The sequence below is a fragment of the Mus musculus genome, chromosome 11 (assembly GCF_000001635.26).
Source record: "Mus musculus strain C57BL/6J chromosome 11, GRCm38.p6 C57BL/6J".
Taxonomy (NCBI): Eukaryota; Metazoa; Chordata; class Mammalia; order Rodentia; family Muridae; genus Mus; species Mus musculus.
This window is the reverse complement of record NC_000077.6, coordinates 89492419-89513828: the sequence shown is the minus strand read 5'-3', so window position 1 is coordinate 89513828 and position 21410 is coordinate 89492419. Positions and strand designations below refer to the sequence as shown.

Genomic DNA, 21410 nt, shown 5'->3' with positions numbered 1-21410 from the left:
CTTTGCCACCTAATCTTAGATGTGACCACATGCTATCTAATGTGACTAACTTGACTAACCAACCCTGCCACAATGACACTGAGTGCCTGGAAAAGTCGGAGGTCAGTGAATCTTCCTGGAAGGCTGGCTGCTACACTCTTAATTGAAGACAGTTATGAATGTAGCAGAACGGTACCTTTCAAGTACTTCGTTCATGTCCTGGCACATTGTAAGTGTCCTCTAACTACCTCCACCCCAAATGTCACTCAGTATTATTCTCCAAAAAAATCCAGGAGCTTCTGGCAAATAATTTAAATGTTTACCATCTGCTATGCAGTTTCTGTGGTAAGATAAACAATACCAGCCCGTGGATCGTATGTACTGGCACCCCCAACACCACACTCTTTAAAGAGTTTGTAGAACTCTGTTGCAAAACCACATGGGCAGCATAGATGTTAGTCACGTGTATGATATGTCCAGTCCATTGGCCAATGGAAACCGAATGGAGGACTCCAAAATGAGCCCACACTTTATAGGCCACTGTTTATTAACAAAGGAGCCAAGAATGTATCAACAAGGGAGGAAGTGTGGGCTCTCCAGCACTGGTGTGATGTTAGATACCACCAAGCATGAGAATGGAATCAGACCCCTACCTTAACACCATATACAGACCAGCTCACGATGTATTCAAGACCCAAATGTGCGAGTAAACTATAAACTTACAGATAAAGACAAAGAGGTGAAACTCCATGCTCTCCGTCTAGACAGTAATGTTTCAGGTTTGACCCCAAAAGCATGAGTTTAAAGAAAAGACAAAAATAGGTAAGTTCAAGGACAGGGATAGCATCAAAGTAAAAATCCATTGGATAATAATGCCAATTTGGAGAAAAAACAAGCAGGGGTGGACGTATCTGTAAGCACACATCTAAGGTCAGAGTCCTATCTGTAAGCACACATCTACAGAAAGGGTCAATGCCCGAAATACAGAAGGAATTCAAAATTTTAAAAATCAGTTAAAAAATGGGCAAGACTTCTGAGCAGACACACTTAAAAGATGTACATTGGCCAACAGGAATGTGAAGAAGTCTTCAATAACACTAACCTTAGAGAAATTCAAGGAAAAACCACAGCAAGATGTAATTTTATACTTGTCAGAACTGCTCTTGTGTTGGTGAAGACGTGGAACGGGGACCTCTTATGCTCTTGGTGGGGAATGGAAATTGGTATAAACAATTTGGAAAATATATGGCATTTCCTCTGAGAACTAAAAATAGGTCTAAGGATGTGGCCCACTGGCAAGGCACGTGCTTAGCATATGTGACGTCCCAGCTTTCTTACTTGGCATTTAAAAAGAAAAAAAAGCACTAAAAATAGTATTATTGTATGATCCAACAATCCCACTTCTGGGTATTTACCCAAAAGAGTTGGACTGTTTGTCAAACAGACATCCACACTCCCTTATCCACTGCAGCGTTATCCATGGCAGCCATGCAATGGAAATCCATCAGCAGCTTAACTGTTGAGAGGAATGGCATCTGGACGCACAATGAAGTATCGCTTCACCTTGACAAGAGAGGGAATTCTGTTTTGTGATCCTGAGGATGCAATCGAAGAGTCTCATCCCAAGTGAAGTACCCCAGGCTAGAAAAGGCCAGTGCCATATGACTTGACTTATACAGGGAACCCGAAACAATCAGATTCCCAGCAACAGAGAAAATAGAGGTCACAGGGGCTGGAGGGCAGGGCTTGGAGAGGTGATAGCTGGAGGATACAAACTCTCATTTAAACAGAGGACTGTGTTTTGTATCTGCTTCCTGTACAGTTAATCATATTGTACACTTAAATATTTCTAAGAAAGTAAATTTTAAATATCACCATCACCAAAAGTAAAGCTCTCAAGTGGTATATATGCTTTAATTAACCCAATTTCACAAATATTAATAAATCATAGAGTCACTTCATGCCCTGTTAATGCACACACTTATAAATTGTCAATTCACTCTAAAATGGAATTTATTTTTAAAAATATATGTACATTGAGAAGCATTAGAAATATGAAATTTATACTGACTTTCAGAGGATTAGTATAAAACAAAGAACTAGGAAATGTCTAGTCTTACACTGGTTACACATTGAAATTTTAACATTTTGAACCTGTTGAGTTGGCTATAATACATTTTTACCACCTAATTTCACCTTTATTTTTTTTTATGTTAGTATGAGGAAATCCTACTGATGTGGCTTTAGACTATACGCCGTGGACGGTGTGGGAAGGATCCTCGGTAGACAGGGTCATCAGACTCAGACCTTATCTGGATTCCTTAAGAAACCTGGCAAAACCATGTGGAGTGTTTGTTTCTCCCCCCTTTGAATTTAGGGAGCCCTGGGTGGGAGGACCCATTAACACAGGATTCGCCAGTCCTGACTTCCCTACCAGAGACTTTGTAGAGCCACACTCTGGACTGCAGAAGTGAGGGACACCCCAGAGGCCTTTCCCAGGTGGGATAGGCCCTAGGAGAAGAACATCCGTGGCAGTTAAAAGGAAGCAATCACTAAATCTCTACAACCTTAGAGTCTTCACAGCTGGAGACCAAAGAGAAGCCAAAGTGGGCTCTGCGTTCTGGAGCTCGACAAGACAAGCAGAGCAGACCTGGTTGTTGAGGCTCTCTGCAGTAAGGGTGTCTTTAATTTCAAACCTTTAATCACCAAGATGCCCCCCTGCCTTACTTCTTTTGGCATTACTACCTTAATTCAAGTTAGCTGCAGAATTGTTCGAAGGTTGTCACTTGCGATCAGCAAAGATAAATCTTATTAACTGCCTTTCTTGGTTGCCCAGAGGATATTGGCTCTCAAAGCAAGGTTTATACTGAAGTGACCTCGTTTTCTTCTTAGAAATCACAGATAGCATTTGCTTTGACAACCTTTATGCGTGTGTTATGTTTTTAAAAAGTATCTGGAAAAGGCTTTTTTTTAAAGATCTGGAACAAGAAATTATTTTTTGATGGAAAAATACCAAGCTATTTCATAAGAATAAGCATTTGGGTTTATTTTATGTGTGTCTCTAAAAAAATCAAATTAAAGTAATACTAATAAAAACCTGTTTGGAGATTATTGTTAACCTAGCCCAGTTTGAGAGGTGGGCATCTTTGTCAAGCCAGCTTTACAGATAAGAACCTTGTGTTCAACATGGTGGGGAGACTGGATAGAACTACAGATCTCTTTTTTTTTTTAAGACTAAAAAGCATTTTAACTTTATAAAGACTTGCAGTCATATACACAGAGACAAAGCACAAAATTTTCTCAGAGAGACAATTTATTTTACGTGTTTCTATGTAACACAGTAACAAACCAAGAGAAGACTCCAGAAGCCAAGACATACGAGAGCCTTTCTTTCTATTGAGGGCGTGGCTGCCCAGCATCTGGTCACTGGTCACCATCCACAGCAGTAAGCGAACAGCCATATCTCAGGCAGGAGGGACCGAATTTATTCAGGCTATGACCACCGTGTTGGCAAAGAAGGTGACCCGTGGATATCAATGGTGGCTGAGGTCTGGGAATGCAATTAGAAGATGTGGGGCCATATCGGCTGCAAAAAGAGGCAGTCGAATGTGGGATGAGGGACAGTTGCGATGCCAGGGATGGGGCTTGGGTGGCTATTCATCATGTTTTGTTTTAAAAGGCACAGCAAATCTAGACATCCCTCAACCGAAGAATGGATAAAGAAAATGTGGTACCTTTACACAATGCAGTGTTACTAGGCTGTTTTTTTTTAATGACATCATGAAATTTGCAGGCAAACAGATGGAACTAGAAGAAAATCATCCCGAGTGAGGGATGGGTGGACCTCACTCCCTGGAACTGAGCATCTATCAAGGATGCCACGTGGTCTCCAGGATCACTGCTTCCCTTCGAGGACTATCTCCACTCATGGAAACGATACTTTGACGAGCGTATTTTTGCTGAAGATAAGGATACTCATTCCATTCAGATTCAGAGCTGCTAGGGGAATGAGGAGGCTATCTTAGCAGGAAGTGAACTTGCAAGACAGCGCAGGGCTGACAGAGCTGTGAGAAGACACATCTAAAACTGAGTGTATTTATATCACCAGTAAGAAAGAGGAGAATTCTGGGTGGTAGGGGTACATGACTTTAATCTCAGCACTTGGGAGGCAGAGGCAGAAGGACAGGCTGGTCTGCAGGATAGAGCAAGAAAGAAGAATACCTGACAATAAAAAGGTGTGTTAAGTTGCAAAACATCATATCGCCATGAAAGAGGAATGTATTCTTTTATTTTCAAGAAAATAAAAAAAAAACAAATTATTCCCTCAAATCTCTATGAAAAATTAAAATTAGGGGCCGGAGAACAGCTCAGCTGTGAAGAGTGAGTATTGCTCCTTCAGGGGACCTAAGCTGAGTCCCCGCACTGACATTACGTGGCTCACAGAGCCCTGTGACTCCAACTTCAAAGCACCCTGCATCTCCAGGCACATACACACACACACACAGAGAGAGACACATAATAAAACAAAATTTTAAAATATTCAAATTAACTTGCATGTTGCCCTCATTCATAGTTTCAAAGTTTATGTAATTGTCTGCCAGGCCCCAATTCCAAAGTTGTGAGTGAGGAGTAAAATGATGAAACCCTTAAGGATCTGCAGTACCTAAGCTAGCTAGACTCAGGCACTTGACAAACTCTATTCAGTCCCCATCGCTATCTCAGGATTTAAACAGTAACCCTAATTGTATTCTTTGAACACCAAGCTCCTGCCCCACCTCCCGCCCCCACCCCCACCCCACCCCCATCTCATAGTTAATTAGCTGGGCAGGTCTTATAACAAATTCCCACTCTGAAGCACTGGGTGGTAGAAATAGTTGATAATTAAACACCACAATAGCAGGGAGCCTGTTTCAGGAGCCGTGAAGTGGTCTTAACCCAGCCGGATGGCTTGCCACACACCCACAGACCCTCTATTGTGCTGGCTAAGGCTGCTTGGAGGGACAGTCGCTGGGTTGGAGAAGGGATTGACTGCCAGGAGACAGAAAAGGCTAAAGCTTGCAGCGATCAGTAGCACGACAGGCTAGAGAAGGAAACAGCTCGTGGGTAGAAGCGAACGAGGAATGGAGAGACCCAAGATAGAGAGAAGTGGACAGGCAGGAAGAATCCGCCAGAAAACAGGCCACCCCACCCCCACCACCTAAGCCCAACCAGCCAGCCAAGATGGGAAAGCTAATTACAAGCTGGGGAGTGACTGGGAAACTGCAATATATCAATAATACATTGGTTCATATTCCATTTGATGCAGTGAGAGTTCTCTGAGTTATTGACGATGGTTAAGAAGACAACCTGCTTCCCTGGGTTTCAGCTTCTTCGTCTTTAAAATAGGGAGATTGAAAATGTTCTCATTCTCAAGACAAATCATATCAATCAATCAACCAATAAAACAGTCAATCAATCAATCAATAAAAACATAAGGTTCCCAGAACAATCTCTAAGGTGTCAAAACCTAGCCTATCATACTTCCGCTCATGATAAAAACTACCCAGCCCGATATAATTATCATATTCACTTGCTTTTGCCTAAAGTAAATTAACCCAGTTAGCTTGATTATCTCATCTGAACAGATGCTGCTATTGGCAGTTAAATGGGTCATTAATAATAGGCAGAAACATGACTGCTTTATAAGTCAGCTGGTTTGGTAGCAAGAAAAAAAAACTTTCAAAAGAGTGTTTTATTAAGCTATTAAAAATCCATAGGAAAAAAAACATAAAGATCTGCCTGGTGAGATGGTTTGAGAACCGAGGCTCAGCCTCATGCCTTTAAGATCTGTCCACATAATTACCTGTAACAACGGAGGCCAGTAAGCTCAGTCTTGGGGACACCTGGGATTGAGCCTGGGGGAGGGGCAATTTCAGAATACTTTCTCTTTTTCAAATAAAAAATCTCCAGTTTTTAGGGTCCCCCCTTCTCCTCCATAATAAACACAACTCTTGCTTCTAAGCAATTTGCTTTCACTCAATTCTGCACGTAGACACCAATGTTCTAGAAAAACCCAGCCACTGGAATACTGAGGTTCCAGAGATGTCCTCCAATTCCTACCCTGCCCACTGTCTCCACAGAGCTGCCCCACTTTGCGGAGCACTGGGTTGTAGCCCCTTATGGATGGACCGTGCACTTGGCTTTGAAGGCTTAAAGGGCTCTTGGTAGACTCTAAAAGAGCAAAACTGCTTCTAGCGAGGAAGAGGGCCAAAGTCTAGGAGTAGCAGAGGGCGCAGGACTAAAAAGTGTTACGCCAGGGAATGCAGGAAAAATGTCGAGGTGGGGAAGGGGTTGTGGGGGGGGTGTGTGCAGGGAGAGCCATGCACAGACCTCAAGAGAAGCTGTCCATCTGAAATGCCACCTGGGATTCCCACCCGTAATAACGGTTGTGGATATAAAAAATTAATAGGGGGGATTTCGTAGTATTAGAAAAATTTATTTTTATAAATCATGTGCCTATCACCGGAGTGTTGACGCATGCATGCAATTCAAACATCGGGCTTACAATAAAAGACCCACTGAATAACTTAACAAGGACAATTCCCCCATTTTCTCTGTAATTTGGAGTGGAAGGAGGAGGGGGCGGGGAGAGGGTGCAGTTACTGGGTCCATTAATCAACTTGAAAACTCTGACACAAACTCTGACGCCTAACCATGTCTAAAAATACACAAATGTATACGAATTTGTTTTAAACTGTCAATGCCTATATTTAGGGCCTTCCCAGCAAGCCTATAATGAGACTGTGTTTGAGGGCTTCAGTCATAGCAGGCTCTACCATTAATCTGAAGTTAGTTAAATTAACAGCATTTAGCACTGGCCTGTCAGTCCTAACTGCTCCAGGAAATTGCACCTTGAGGCTACTAATATTGCCAATTTTTCCACTGGAGTGTGTGCTCTTGTATGTGTGTGGATGTGTCTTCCCCGCCCCCAGTACCTCCCTGTTCATACACCACCATAGCCTCACTACAACCTGGCACTTACATTATCATTTATTCTGGCCTCCTTTAGCCTTCCCGGGGGGATTCTACACAGTGTAGCTGCTCAAAGGGTTTTTTGGCTTTATATTTATTTGTTTATTTTTCTGTCACGGCTCATGACTGAGGCTTTAAAAAAGGGAGCGTGACAGTATTTCGAGTACATGATTGACTGCTACGACAACATTCATTAACCACGCCAAGCCTGCAGCAGAACACAGTCCCGGGTGTTCTGAGCAGCGACTCCAAGAAGAAAGAAGAAAAGAAAAAGGGAAAAAAAAAAGACTCAGCTAATTTTTCATTGACCTCATCTGTAAATAAATTTAGACTGATGGTTCTCAGGGGCAATAATAAATTAGTATTCATTTCCTGTAATTAACGCAGACATGCTTATGAACACAGAGTATCTGAATATACAACCACCTAATTTCCATTTCAAAATACGCCTAACACATTTTTCACTTGAGTTATCTTTGTAATATTTCCCCATTAATTATAAAGAATGAAATGGGTGGGTTTTGCTTCCCACTCATCAGAAAGAAATATTGTTTTGGTCACAGGGAGTGTCAGACACATTCCAGGAACACATCTGCAGACCTAACGTCTCTGTTCCTGTGGCCTTCCACCATCATTCCAGAATGAAGCTGTCTCCTGTCTTGCCACTGGCAGGGAGGGGATCTTCAGAAGTGACAGGTGACCACCTAAGCAGACACTCCCATGCAGACCACAGGAAGCAGCCCTAAAGGCAAGCACAAGAATGGACAGTGTCTACCACTGGTATACATCTGCCCACACAGAGCAGACTGAGTAAGCCAAGTAGAGCTTGGGATGCACCAGGAAGATCCAAACACACACCTCTAGTAAGCCTTGACCTCAGAGACATGGATGTTTCTGGAGAAGGTGCATGCCTGTAACCAGACCACAATCAACGATCAATGTAGGGTTCAGCCATCAGAACCCACTAGCTAAGATGTGGCATCAGCTTGAGATACTTCGTTAGCGGTCTACAAATTGATTAATGCTAATAGAATCCTATGGCAAACATGCAAAGTTTTCTCTATGCTAAGAAGAATGTGATACGGGCAGAAAATTTGAGCCAGAATCCACCAAAAGTTTCTTTAGAAAATCAATTCTGGTAGAATGTAATATGACCAGAGAATTTGCCCCATAGCCTTCTTGGCCCTGTCTCAGGTGTTTGTCCCTCCAAATGTCACCAATACAAACGTGACTAAGTATACCAAAGGAGCTCACTGGGGAGCATGTGACAAGATGACCAAGGAGCAATGGGAATGTCTTAATTTGATGAATTTGCCACTAGATAGTGAATGGAATATTAGGCCTTATCACAGAAGGTTGTTGATAAGAAACAGATCCCAGGGTCTCAAGAGGTTTTCAAACCAGAAGAGACCCTGCCTAAGTCACTGCACTTCCCAAGGAGAGCTGTCATCCTGTCTATTCTTCTCCCAGTTGTCAGCCTGGAGAGCCGAGCAATGCATCTCAACACTCTAGTTCAGGAGGCCCAGGACAGGGTGAGTGAGCTGTCTGCACAGGTGGAGAATGAAGGCTTCACCCTGGACAACACAGAGAAAGAGAAGCAGCTGAAGGCCTGGGAGTGGAGGTACCGGCTCTACCGGCGCATGAAAACTGGCTTCGAACATGCCCGTGAGTATATGCAAGAGGCTGGGGGCATGTTATGAGACTGAGCTTTGGTTTGAGACAGACATGCCTTTTACTGATTTCATTTTTCAACTCTCCAGCCGTAGATGACTGTTGTCAGCCTGTTTGGGGCCAGAGCTCTGGGAGGCTGTAAATGGGTCTTTTGTCTTGCTTGACTTTCTGGCTCCTGATTGGTTCTCTGGCCACAGCCTTGAGCTCTGGGTGCTTTCTGGCCTCCCTCCACCATATCCCCAGTCATCTAGCACTTCCCACAGCTACGCCCTAATGCCTAATGACCCAATGGTCTGATGGCCTAAGTGGCTATATTTTGAGATGTGAGGTTGGAAAAATATTTATTTGCCTATTTGTCTAGCTTCTGCTTCAAGTTCAAGATTAAGGTGTTTTCCATTCTCCACTATTTTTTTTAGTAGAGAACCATAAACTGAACTTAACACAACAGAGAAAGATAGCCAACAGGCCCATGAATTCTGCTTTTATCTGCATTTCCATTCTCTGTACCAGCTCTTTTTGCTTGGGTAAGACAGTTCAGGATAATACTTATTGGCAGTGCAGAATGCTGCTGAGTGAAGCCCCGGGTGTAAGAACATACACAGCTCAGGTGTTTCTCAAACAGTCAACTTGGATTCTATAATATTTTTATCTTATCCCAGAAGATTTCATTAAAACTACAATGTACCACTCAAAACGCTTGCAAAGCACTAAGCTCTCATTCTAAAAGATTTTATTTAAGCAACTAAAAGGATTGTAAGTCTAACTTTCAAATAGAAAGAGAAAACTCAGTCCCATTTTTTAAAAGCCTCAGAAGATGTCCAAGCAAATGAGCAGACTCTGGGACAGAGTTAAGTGCCAAGTGTAGGAGCTGTGGAGACGGCTCCACGAGGACCCAGATTTGGATCCCTAGCACTCAAGTAAAAGTCCAGGCGTGGCCACATCACCCATAGGTCCAGCACTGCGGCAGAGCAGAGGGCAGGAGGATTGCTTAGCTTTTAGACTACCTGTCTAGCTCAGGGCTCGATGAGAGACCCTGTCTCAAGGGAATAAAGTGGAGAGTGGGCAGAGCTTCCTCTACCCTTTAAGGAGGCAGAAATATGTTTGGGAAGAGTTTGAGAAGCTAACATGCCGATGGTTTTCCCCCCTCTGTGCCAGGAGCCCCAGAGGTGCCAGCCAATGCCTGTCTCATGGTAAGCAGCAGCACGTCCCTAACGGTCAGCTTTCAAGAGCCCCTCAGTGTCAACGCAGCCGTAGTGACCAGGTACAAAGGTACTCAGCTCTCCATTTTCTCTCCCTGCTCCTTCCTGGAAAGGTATCTGGGGCGTGGGGATGGATTGCGCGTGTTGTGTGCTTGGTTTCGCACTGGTGAGATTGTTTTGTTTGTTTGTTTGTTTGTTTGTTTGTTTGTTTTTACCCCTTTTACTTTTGAAGTCAAAATAGAACCACACACATCACTGTGAAGATTCAGGGAGGCGACTAAGGATAAGTCACGGGGATATTGAACAGGACCAGGCTGTCATTCCCTCGGCGAATGTCTTGTTCATGTCTGCAGCAGATTTTTTTTCTACAGAGCATCAGGCAGCGACGAGGGTCATAGGGGGAAAACAGAGCTGATCTGTGGAGCAGGAAGGCTGATGTGTGGAGTATCAATAGGGGGAGCAGTAAGCATGGAAACTGACCACTCTATCCCCAGTGACAGTCACTGGGTTCAAAAAAAAAAGATAATGGTAGGAATGGTGGCATGGTCAGTAAAGTCGCCAAGATACTTGGTTTTGAAGGACAGATGGGAGCTGGAGGGAGATATTGGGGCCAATGTAAATTCGTCATGGAGACAACAGAGAATTTAGCTACCGATGCAAAGGAGTACCAGAATAGTTAGAGGAGGAGAATCTCAGAGGGTAGGGGAAATAATACCCTGGCTCCTCTGGAGCAGTAGAGAGGAAAAGGAATTGAAGTAGAAGCCTAGAAGTTAAGATTTCATTCAATGAGCTGTTGAGAGCCATTGGATAAGACAGGGAGCAGATCACAAGGAGTTGTGTGAAGTGTTGTTAGTGTGTATGATGGACTAGGGGAGGCTGATGGGGATTTAGAATTTAAAAAAAAATCAATAAGAGAACTGTTCAGAAGCAAGTGCAAGCCAGCTCTAGCAACAACACTGGTGAAGGGCAGGAAGGGCCCATAGGAGGAAAACATGGCGGGACATCGCGAAGCCAGCCAGCCCCATACACAGCACCTGCTGTGTGTTAAGCACTGCTTGAGCCTGTATGTCACTCGTTGGTCCTCACAGCTATGTCATGAAGCAGCGCTGTTTATCCTCACTTTACCTGCACCAGGATGATAAATTATAGAGTTTGCCTAGGGGCTCACCAAAGAGTCAGAATCACTGCATTCTGGGCACACTCGAATGTGGGAAAGGAAAGGTAATCTGTCGATTTTCTGATCTCCATGGGCATGCAGAAAGGCACCGTGATGCTCTCTACACATGCTCCAGGGTGCTGGTGAATGAGAAGCAGTGTGTTCAAGTCCCCACCACTCTCTCTACCAGTGAAACTATCTACTTAGAGCACACACCTTCCTTTCTTCTTCCCGGGAGTACACTGTGTATCTCGGCAGACAGGATAGCTTTCTGGGTGCTTGGAACTGCCCAGGTTAAGTTGACTCTATTTGTAATAGCTAAGGTAAGAGACTGCAAATAGGTTGACTTGGATATCGTTGGATTTTCTGTGTCAAAGAGAAGGCAACTTAGACCATCAAAAGCTGTGCATAGAAGAAGGTCTTGAAGTGCATAGAACCTTGAGCGAATGCATAGAAGGCGCCTGAGACTAATCCTTTGAACCAGCTCAGTATTTCTTCTTTATTGTCTTACTGGCCAGGACACAGGGTTCGGGTTGGCCAGCAGGGTTAAGCATGGGCAGCCCCTCCTCTTTCTCTCTCCCTCTCGCCAGCTCAGGATTTTGATGACTGTTTCATCCATGCCGCCCAACTTGACATTCCCATCTTTTATGTGATTAGTAAGCTATCAGGAGCTAATTTGCCCAGCTCTTTCATACTTAACCAAAACCCCAGCAAATTCTACCAGCATTCACACTTTTTTAACTCTTCTCTTGGGAAGCCTTTGGGTGAGGTGGGAAATGAAAGGTTGCAACAGAGCTCTGTGAGTAACTGGAGAGGATTAATTAAGCATTATAAATAGAATTGTCTGCTGCGTTGTGAAGCTGGCTTCCTTGCGCTAATTTCTAAGGACATAAATGGAGCCCTTAACCCGATCGCTCCGAAGGGTTATTTAAAGCAGCTGGCAGCCTACTGTGTCCGCAGAGACAGATGGGCAGTTTTTAATTCAGAGGTTGAAGTAATTAATTGTGAAAATATTAGGGAAATTACCCCGAGAGAAAGACAATTATTTTGTTTGCTTGAAGGAGGAGGAGGAGGAGGAGGAGGAAAGAGGAGGAGAAAAAAAGGAGAAAGGGAGAAAAGGAGAAAAAGAGAAAAGGAGAGAAGAAGAAGAAGAAGAAGAAGAAGAAGAAGAAGAAGAAGAAGAAGAAGAAGAAGAAGAAGAAGAAGAAGAAGAAGAAGAAGAAGAAGAAGAAGAAGAAGAAGAAGAAGAAGAAGAAGAAGAAGAAGAAGAAGAAGAAGAAGGCAAAACAATTGAGAAATTCACAGAATGCAAGGACAATTATCTAATTGCTTCTAGGGAAGGCTTAACCCTGCAGTATTTGGGGTTTGGCAAAGAACAGCCTCGCTCACCCTATCCTCCAGAATTTCTGGGCTCAGCAAAACCTCAGGCATATCTCAACAACTAAATGTTTTCTCCCTTCATGCTTCAGCCAATGTATATTGGGGGTTGGGGGAGCGGGAATCTGGCTCTTTCTATTGCCCATCTGTTTACATTCATCAGCATGGTTTTGAGGAATCTGTGTATATACAGAAGTCTTTTGTAGAGCATCTCTTTGGGAGCCTTCTTAAGACTCCAGAGTCTTGCACCAGGCCAACTGCCATCTACTTGTGGGAGATTAAAGGTGTCCATTACAGCTTAAAAGCCAGGAAAATGGTTCTCCATGAAAACCACCGGGTTCTCCTGTCTGCATTTTCACCAACTTCAGTAAGATGGGGCTGTTTCCTCCTTGGATGCAGGGTCTTTTCATCCTTCTGCCTTATCTCACCAGTTTCCATGGTTTACAAAGAGCAGCTAGATGCTCTGAGGGGTTGAACTGTTGCCAGAGCCTTGTTCAACATTTTCCTTCTCATATACTTGGGTAACTGGCCTGATCTCCTCATTTGGAGATTACATGCTATTTTTTCTGCAGGCCAAAATGGAATGCATTTTCAAAGTGATTTCCTTGCTCCTAGCAGGGTTAGGATGAGGGAATTGGAGCCTGGATAGATGAAAGGCAGTATCTTGTAACAGGTGCAGTTACCTGTTACAGCCAGGACATAAAATCTCTCTCTCTCTCTCTCTCTCTCTCTCTCTCTCTCTCTCTCTCTCTCTCTCTCTCTCTCTCTCTCTGTCTGTCTCTGTCTCTCTGTCTCTCTCTCTGTCTCTCTCTCTTTATTCTCTGTTTCCCTCACTGTCTCTGTCTCTCACCCTGTCTCTCTCTCTTCCTATTCTGTCTCTCTCTGTGTCTCTTTGGTTGTGTCTCTCTGTCTCTCTATCCCTCTGTTTCTCTCTGTCTCTGTCCTGTCTTTCTCCATGTCTCTGACTCTCTGTCTCTGTATTTATCTCCCTGTCTCTGTATCTCTCTGTTCTCTCTCTCTCTCTCTCTCTCTCTCTCTCTCTCTCTCTCTGCCTGACACCGGTGAGACCTGTGAGACCTGTGGCTTGCTAATTACAAGATGCTCCAATAGGTAATGCAACCTGTGAGTGCTACCATACCTGTAGACATGTCCTTCCCTGACTCTCTCCCACATTGTTCCCTGAGAAATTAGAATCCACACTCCTAGTTGTCACACTCCTGTAATCCTAGCACCCAGGAGATAAAAGCAGGAGCATCCATAACAGCCTGGGCTACTCAGTGAGTTCAAAGCCAGCCTGGCATATACAATGATATCTTGTTTCAAAAAACAAGGAATGTGGATACAGCTCAATGGGAAGCTGCTTGCCTGGGATACATGAGTTCAATATTGAGCACAGAGAAAAGAGTCCTGACCTCTGGTCCTATCATTAAGTTGCTTGGCTGCTTTTTATTTTCTCCCATTGCTTGACAAAGAGCAAGCATTTCCTCTCATAGAAATTGCCGGCACCTTCTAGGATCGCGTAGCCTATCTGCTGGTGCCTCTACCAACCACCACCTCCAGGTCCTTTCTCAGGAGGAAAATAAGTCAAAAAAAAGTCTGGGGGCAGATCTGCTTCCAGGAGGGAGTAGTCCACCATACTCTCAGGAAACCTCTCAGCTGATCAATAGTGTTGCCATGATGAGAATTCGTGATCACCTTCCTCCAAGACTAGAGAAGAAGCCGACTTGTGCCACACGTGCCCATGGTTTGGTGTTCCCATTCCTTTCACTACCATTACCTTTCGCCATCTTGTACCTTGTGGTTTCAAGGGCATTTATCTAACAAGAAATGTGAACAATTAAAGAACGTAATGATTTTCTGTGTTTAATTAAAGAACTAATCCAAGCATAAGCACAAAGCTGCTAGCTATCTTGGTTACTAGAGCAAAGCCCTGCTAGAATGTCTTGAAGAAAGCAATCCCTGGACAGATTTGATTTCAGAGAGGGAGCAATGACTGATGAAAGCAGTAAGAAGGGCAGAAAATGTTATACCCAGAAGATCCATGCCCCAAGGGATCGCTTGCTTGCTTCCTTCCCTTTTATTTAAGTACACAGGTAAAAAAAAAAAAAGTGAGTTGAGGGGGTTGGAGAGATGGCTCAGCGGTCAAGAGCACTGACTGCTGTTCCAGAGGGCCTGAGTTCAATTCCCAGCACCCACATGGTGCCTCACAACCATCTTTAATGGGATCCTATGCCCTCTTCTGGTGTGCCTGAAGAGAGTGACAGTGTACTCATTAATACATAAAATAAATAAGTAAATCTTTTTTTAAAAAGTGAATTGAGGGATTTAATGTATGATGGAGCACTTAGAAAGTCCAGTGAATGAGAGGACCAAGAGACTGGAAAGCCACTGTGTGCAAGAGCCTCATGTCTGCGCTGTGAAGGTCTCTGGACCTTCGTTATCCCGTTTTCCTTCACACATTGTTATGGTGTCAGGAACCATGCTCACCAACAATCTGATAAATTTCCTTTAAGTCTTCTCCCATACTTAAAGAGTTGCTTTTCTTTTGGGTATTTTGATCAGTTTTTTTTTCTAAATTAGCCTTCAAATAATATAGTGCTATATATATATAAAAGAGTCCTTCACCCTTCCTAAAGTCCCACATCCCTACCACAAAACTCAAGTCTGTGACTTTGATGTAGATCTCTACAGATTCTTTCTTGATGAACATAAGCATGCTGTCCTGTGCCACATAATGGATGATGGTGGTGCTTCAGTCAGATGCAGGCTGCCTGGACCACGGAGGTCCTACATGACTATATCATCCCGAGAGCTAGCTGTTCATAGAAAGGGGAATTGACTCAATAACACCCTCTCAGAATGTATCCCCCAGGGTAAGTGACAAATGACTATATACCCAAACGTTTATAGCATCATATGATCTAGTATAAATATTGCTGCACTCTATTAGTCAGCTCTCCATAACCGTGACAAAACGCTCGAGGGAATCAGCTTAAAAGGAGATTAGCTGGGCTTCCCATTCCAGCAATTTCAGTCCATAGTCATCCAGCTCTGTTACCTGCTCACCTAACAGAAACCAGGAAGCAAAAGAAATCAGAAAGAAAAGGGCAGCGTTTCAAAGCCATGCCCTATCTCCGTGACCTTAGTGGTTTCTTACTGGTCTTGCCTCTTAAAGGTTCTCTCACCTTCTAAAGTTTCTGTCAGCTCGTAAATTTCCCTCACCTCCCAAAGGTTCTCATCTCCTAAAGGTTCTACCACTTCCCACTAACACCACAAGCTGGTGATCATTCTAGAGTGGGAACCATGGGGGATATTTAAGATCTAAACCATAACACACCATTTGCATGTTCCTACAACGAGACTGTCTTTTCAATGTAGTGATCATTTTTTTCAACTCACAATACACTATATTTATTTCTAGGTTAATGCATTTAGATCATCTTCCTTATGTTTATCATTTGTATAATGTTTTCAGGCCACAGACAAGAGTGTAGCTTTTCTCCTACTGATGGACATAGGTTATTGGTTGTTGTTTTTTTAACACCTATTTATTTTGTGTGTGTGTACATGCACACACACACACACACACATACATATGCATGCACATGCCACAACATGTATACTTGTAGAGGCCAGGCGATAGCTTTCAGAGGTCAATTCTCTCCTTACACCATGTAAGTCCCCGAGGTCAAACCAGGTCATGAGGCTTAGTGGTGAGAGCATTTACCAGCTGATTCAGTCCCATTGCTTTGTTTGTTTGTTTGTTTGCTTGCATTTACTTTTTTCTAGTATACCAAGCTACAATCTTAACATTCATACATGCCTCTATCTTACCTATCACAAGGTTTTTTTTCTAAAATTGTTAACCAGAAGGAGGCTCTATGCATTTATATATACTGCCATTTGTTTGTCTTTATCTAATACCATTAAGTAAATTTATAGCATATTTTAATATATTAGGCAAAAGCCTTCGTCCTGGTAATCTATTTCAAAATGTCTTTGATGTAACGCACATTTTCCTTTCCAATAAATTAACTTGTCAAATTCAGCTTTTAGAATCTTCCTGGGCTTACATTGTCTTCCTAATAAGGAGAGATTTCTTATCTATGAGCATGTTTGTCTGATTAGGATGCGTTTGTATGTGTGTAGGGCAGTATAACTGTTTTCTTTCTGTGGATATTCCATACATCCTGAAGGATTTTGTACCCCAATATTTGTGACTATTATGAGTAAACTTTATTTTCAAGATTTTTTCTCTAAGTGGTTAGCAGTAGAATAACACTAATGTTTAAATTTTTGCTTAACAACTTTATTAAAATATCTATTAGCTTTTCTCTTTCAATACATTGTCTGACATCTCATGAGAATTTTACTTATCAAATCTTCATGACTCATACTTTTGTCTCTTGTTTCCTAGCATTGTTTTTTAATCTCCCAGTGTCTTGGTTAGAGTTTTACTGTTGTGAACAGACACCATGACCAAGGCAACTCTTATAAGGACAACATTTAATTGGGACTGGGTTACAGGTTCAGAGGTTCAGTCCATTATCAAGGTGGGAGCATGGCAGTATGTGCAGGAAGTAGGAATGGCACAGAAGGAGCTGAGAGTTCTACATCTTCATCTGAAGGCTGCTAGGAAAAGACTGGCTCCCATGTGGTTAGAAGGGGGTGTCTCAAAGCCCACCCCTGACAATGACACACTTCCACCAACAAGGCCACACCTACTCCAACAAGGCCACACCTCCTAATAGTGCCACTCCCTGGGCCAAGCTTATTCAAACCACCACATCCATCATTGATGTGCATCAATTCTAATTCCCTACTCACTGGATAGAAAACCCTGGATAGAGAGCATTGATCATTTTTCTCTTGTGTCTGCTTTTGACAAATTTTATCTAATACTTTGCCATTCAATATAGTGTCCACTGGGAGGTTTCCAATAGGTTCTCTTGATCAAAGTAACAAAGCTTTACTTTATTTCTAGCTTGCCACTTTATTTTGATTTGCATGAGAAAGGGGTGTTAGCTATACCTGTGTTTTATTTCATTTTCTAAATCATTGATTTCATCTGGACTAAGACACAGAGTTATACAAATACAATCTTGTTGTTTTTAAGCCAGAGAGATGTCTCAGTGAATAAGAGCACTGATTGCTCTTTTAGAGGACCCACATTCATTCTCAGCACCACATGATGGCTCCCAACCATCTGCAACTCCAGACCCAGGGCATTTGAAAACCTCTTCTTGCCCTTGGGGCACTGTACTCATGTACTCATGTGCGCAAGCAAAATACACACACATATGCATATTTATGGATTGTATATAATCATTTATTTATGCATATAAATGCATGCATAAGTAAGTGGTTTCTAAAATATATGTATTTCTGCCTTTTCTCTGAGAATAATTGAACTTGGCTTTTTATTTGTTGCGTGGGTGCTTGTTTCTTAAGTCATAGTATCTATGTTTTACTTATTTTCTATTTTATTTGTATATTTTAAACCGTAACTTTTATTATGAAAGATCAGAAATTACAACATTTTGACTATGATACTGATCTATGCCTGCTTTGGCCAAAAGCATTATTTTCTTGATGCTTGCCCAACTGAGAGACAATAGTCATGTCTGTTTGTTGAAGGTTTATAATATATGTCTTCATAATAAATCATGGTCCACAAGTTTCTGGGTCAAGTTTGGGATTTGTATGCTTTCTCTTCAGGGAGGGACGCAAAGGATGAGGGCCACACTCCTGAGTTGGATGCACTTGACCTTGAAATGCAAGCATTACTTACTAGTCAAGTTTGACCTTTGGCACATATCTCATTTGGAAATGAGGAAACCTGTTCCTCATTTCTAAAATTGTATTTATTATAATGTGCATATGTATGTGTGCTTCTTCATCTGCATGTACACCACATGTTGGGTACCCTTAGAGGATAGAAGATGCTATTGAATCCCATAGAACAGGAGTTACACCATGTAGTTGTGAGCTACTGGATTTGGGTGCTGGGAATTGAACCCGGGCCCTCTGTGAGAGTAGCTAATGTGCTTCACGACTGAGCCATCTCTCCAGCCTGTTTTCTTATTTTACAGACAAGAAATTTTAATGTTAGAATCTTTTATTCCCTTTCTTTGGATGGGTGTGATATGTATTATGTGTGTGTGTGTGTGTGTGTGTGTGTGTGTGTGTGTGTGTGTGTGTGTGTGTTCACGTGTGTAGGATATGTGTGGAAGGGCAGAGGTTAATGTCAAATGTTTTCCTAGAGGGTTCTCCCTTCTATTTTCCGAGGCAGGGTCTCTTACAGAAACTGGAGCTCTCATATTAGTTAGTCTACCTAGCCAGCTTGCCCTTGGGGTGCCCTATCTCATCCTCCTAGGGGCTGGGATTACAACAGGGGAACCACATCCATCTGGCTTCTAGGTAGGCTCTGGGGCTCTCAACTCTAGTCCTCATGGTTGTGTAGCAAGCACTTTATCCACTGAGCCATCTCTGCAGCTCTACTTTTTTCTTTTTCCTTAGTTTTATTATTAAATTAGCTCTTCCTCAATTTGGAAACTTAATTTACTTGCTTTTTATTTTATTAAGATTTGTCTAATGCCTGCATTATTGGGATCTTGCTCAGAAGGTCCCTTTCTGTGCCAATGCCTATTCCCCATTTTCGATTCTATCAGATTCAGGCTATCTGGTCTTAGGTTAAGGTCCTTGATCCACGAGGAGTTGTACAGGGTAATAAATGTGGATCTGTTGTCAGTCTTCTACAATGCAGTTGTCCAATTTGATCATCCCAACTTGCTAAAGACACTCTCTTTTCTCCCATGTGTACTCCTGGTGTCTGTAGATGTGTAGAATTATATCTGTATCTTCTATTCTGTTGATCAATGTACGTTTTTATGCCACTATCATGTTGACTTTATTGCTGTAGCTCTATAATATAACTTGGGATTGTGATGCCCCCAGCGTTTTTTTTATTATTATTAGGGATTGTTTTCATTATTGTGAGCTTTTTGTGTTTCCATATAAAGCTTAAGACCATGTTTTGCAATTTATGTGAAGAGCTGTGTTGAAATTCTGGTAGGAATTGCATTGACTGTAGATTGATTTTTGTAAGACAGCCATTTTCACAATATTAGTCCTACCAACCCATGAGCATGGGAGCTCTTTCCATCTTCTGAGATCTCTTTAATTTCTTTCTTCAGTCTTAAAGTTTTTACTTAACAAGTTTTTCACTTGCTTGGTTAGATAATTTCCCTTCTTTGGATGTGTGAGATATGTATTATATATGTGTATTCACGTGTGTAGGGACATGTGTGGAAGGCCAGAGGCTAACATCAATGTCTTCCTTGATGGCTCTCAATTTATTTTCTCCATTTTCATTTTTAAGGCGATTTTGACAAGTGTTGATTCTCTGATTTCTTTCTTAAGTGTGTTTGTCATTTCTATATAGGAAGGCTACTGACTGTTGCATGTTATTTTTATCCTGATACTTTGCTGAAGGTATTTATTAGCTGGAGATGTTTTCTAATAGATTCTTTGGGGTCTTTTGTGAATAAAATGTTGTCACCTACAAATAAGGGTACTCACAAAGCTGAAAGGCTTCTGTACAGCAAAGGACACTGTAACCCGAGCAGAGGCAGCCCGTAGAAGAGGGAAAATTGCTACAAATTACACAAAGGACAGAGGGTTAATATCTAGGTTACACAAAGAACTCAAAAACTTGAACATCAAGAAAACAAATAACCCAACATAAAATGGAGTGCAGAACTAAACAGGGTCTCAAAAGATGAGATACAAATGGCTGAGAGTCATTTTAACCTGTTCCACATCCTTAGCCATCGGGGAAATGCAAATTAAAAGTACATTGAGATCTCAACCCTACCCAAGTCAAACTGGCCAAGATTAATAAAACAAACGACAGCAGATGCTGGCACAGGTGAGAAGAAATAGAACACATATTCATTACTAGTAGGATGTAAACTGGTACAGCCACTGTAGAAATCAGGATGAAGGTACCTAAAAAATCTGAAAATAGATCTGTCCTAAAATCCAGCTATACCACCCCTGGGCATACACTGAAGGACTCTGCATCCTACTCCAGAGATATTTTGTCATTCGTGCCCACTGCTGCTCAATTCATAATAGTCAGAAACTGGAGACAGCCTAGACTCCCATCAACTGAGAAATGGATCATGAAAACCTAGTATATTTACATGATGGAATATTATTCATCTATTAATAAAATTTGAATTATAAAATCTGTAAGTAAATTGGTGGATGGAGAAACAAGCATCCTGATTGGAATAACCCAAACCAGAAAGACAGACATTACATTTTCTTTTACATGTTGGTGTTAGCTTTTAAGCTTCAGATGAGTGTGTCTCGTTTGGAATACCCACAAAGGTTAAGTAGCTACTAAAGGACCAGGGGAGAAGAAAGGATCTTCTAAGGAAGGAGAAATAAAATATAGCTTTATAAAGAGGTAACCCCCAGTACCAGGAATGGGTTACCTTGTTGAGTCACTGGTGAAAGGGGTCCATACACGACTCCCTAAACATCATGGGCTATGCCAATGCCATTGGTTACTCTCCATATCTTGATGTTAAGACTAATGCTGAAGATATCATATACTCTTGTCATACAAGGAGAAATTGAGCTGGTGCTCAACTAGAAGTCTCACCCCTATAGACTAGCATTCATAGTACCGGAAGGTACTATACATACTACTAGAGAAATAAATGTAAACAACAATCTCACCCAACTATGAACCTTGTGAGCTACCATAGCAACCTGCCCTCAAGTCATGCTCAATGATGCAATCCTGGCACAAATGTTACAGGAGCAATCAAGTGGTTACTTTCTGACTGGAGTTAAGCCCTGCTTCAGAAAATGGAGCCATATCTAATACTGTTCATTAGGCCAAGTACCTGAGATTAGGTAGGTCATGGGCGCCAGAGGAAAATATACAGTTATTATTTTAATAACTAAACATAGCAATAACATTATTCTCAAAGATACAATGC

The 21410-nt window shown here is 42.2% G+C and overlaps 1 protein-coding gene across 5 annotated transcripts in view; it reads left to right on the top strand.

Annotated features, from left to right (window-relative positions):
* Nucleotides 1–21410, top strand: part of Ankfn1 (ankyrin-repeat and fibronectin type III domain containing 1) — a 387810-nt gene that overhangs the window by 264073 nt on the left and 102327 nt on the right. For all 5 annotated transcript variants that reach the window (XM_030246107.1, XM_017314636.2, XM_030246105.1 and 2 more), the window contains exons 6-7: nt 8461–8655; nt 9817–9930. In XM_030246107.1, coding sequence (XP_030101967.1) covers nt 8461–8655; nt 9817–9930 — 309 coding nt within the window. The remainder of the gene's footprint in view (nt 1–8460; nt 8656–9816; nt 9931–21410) is intronic.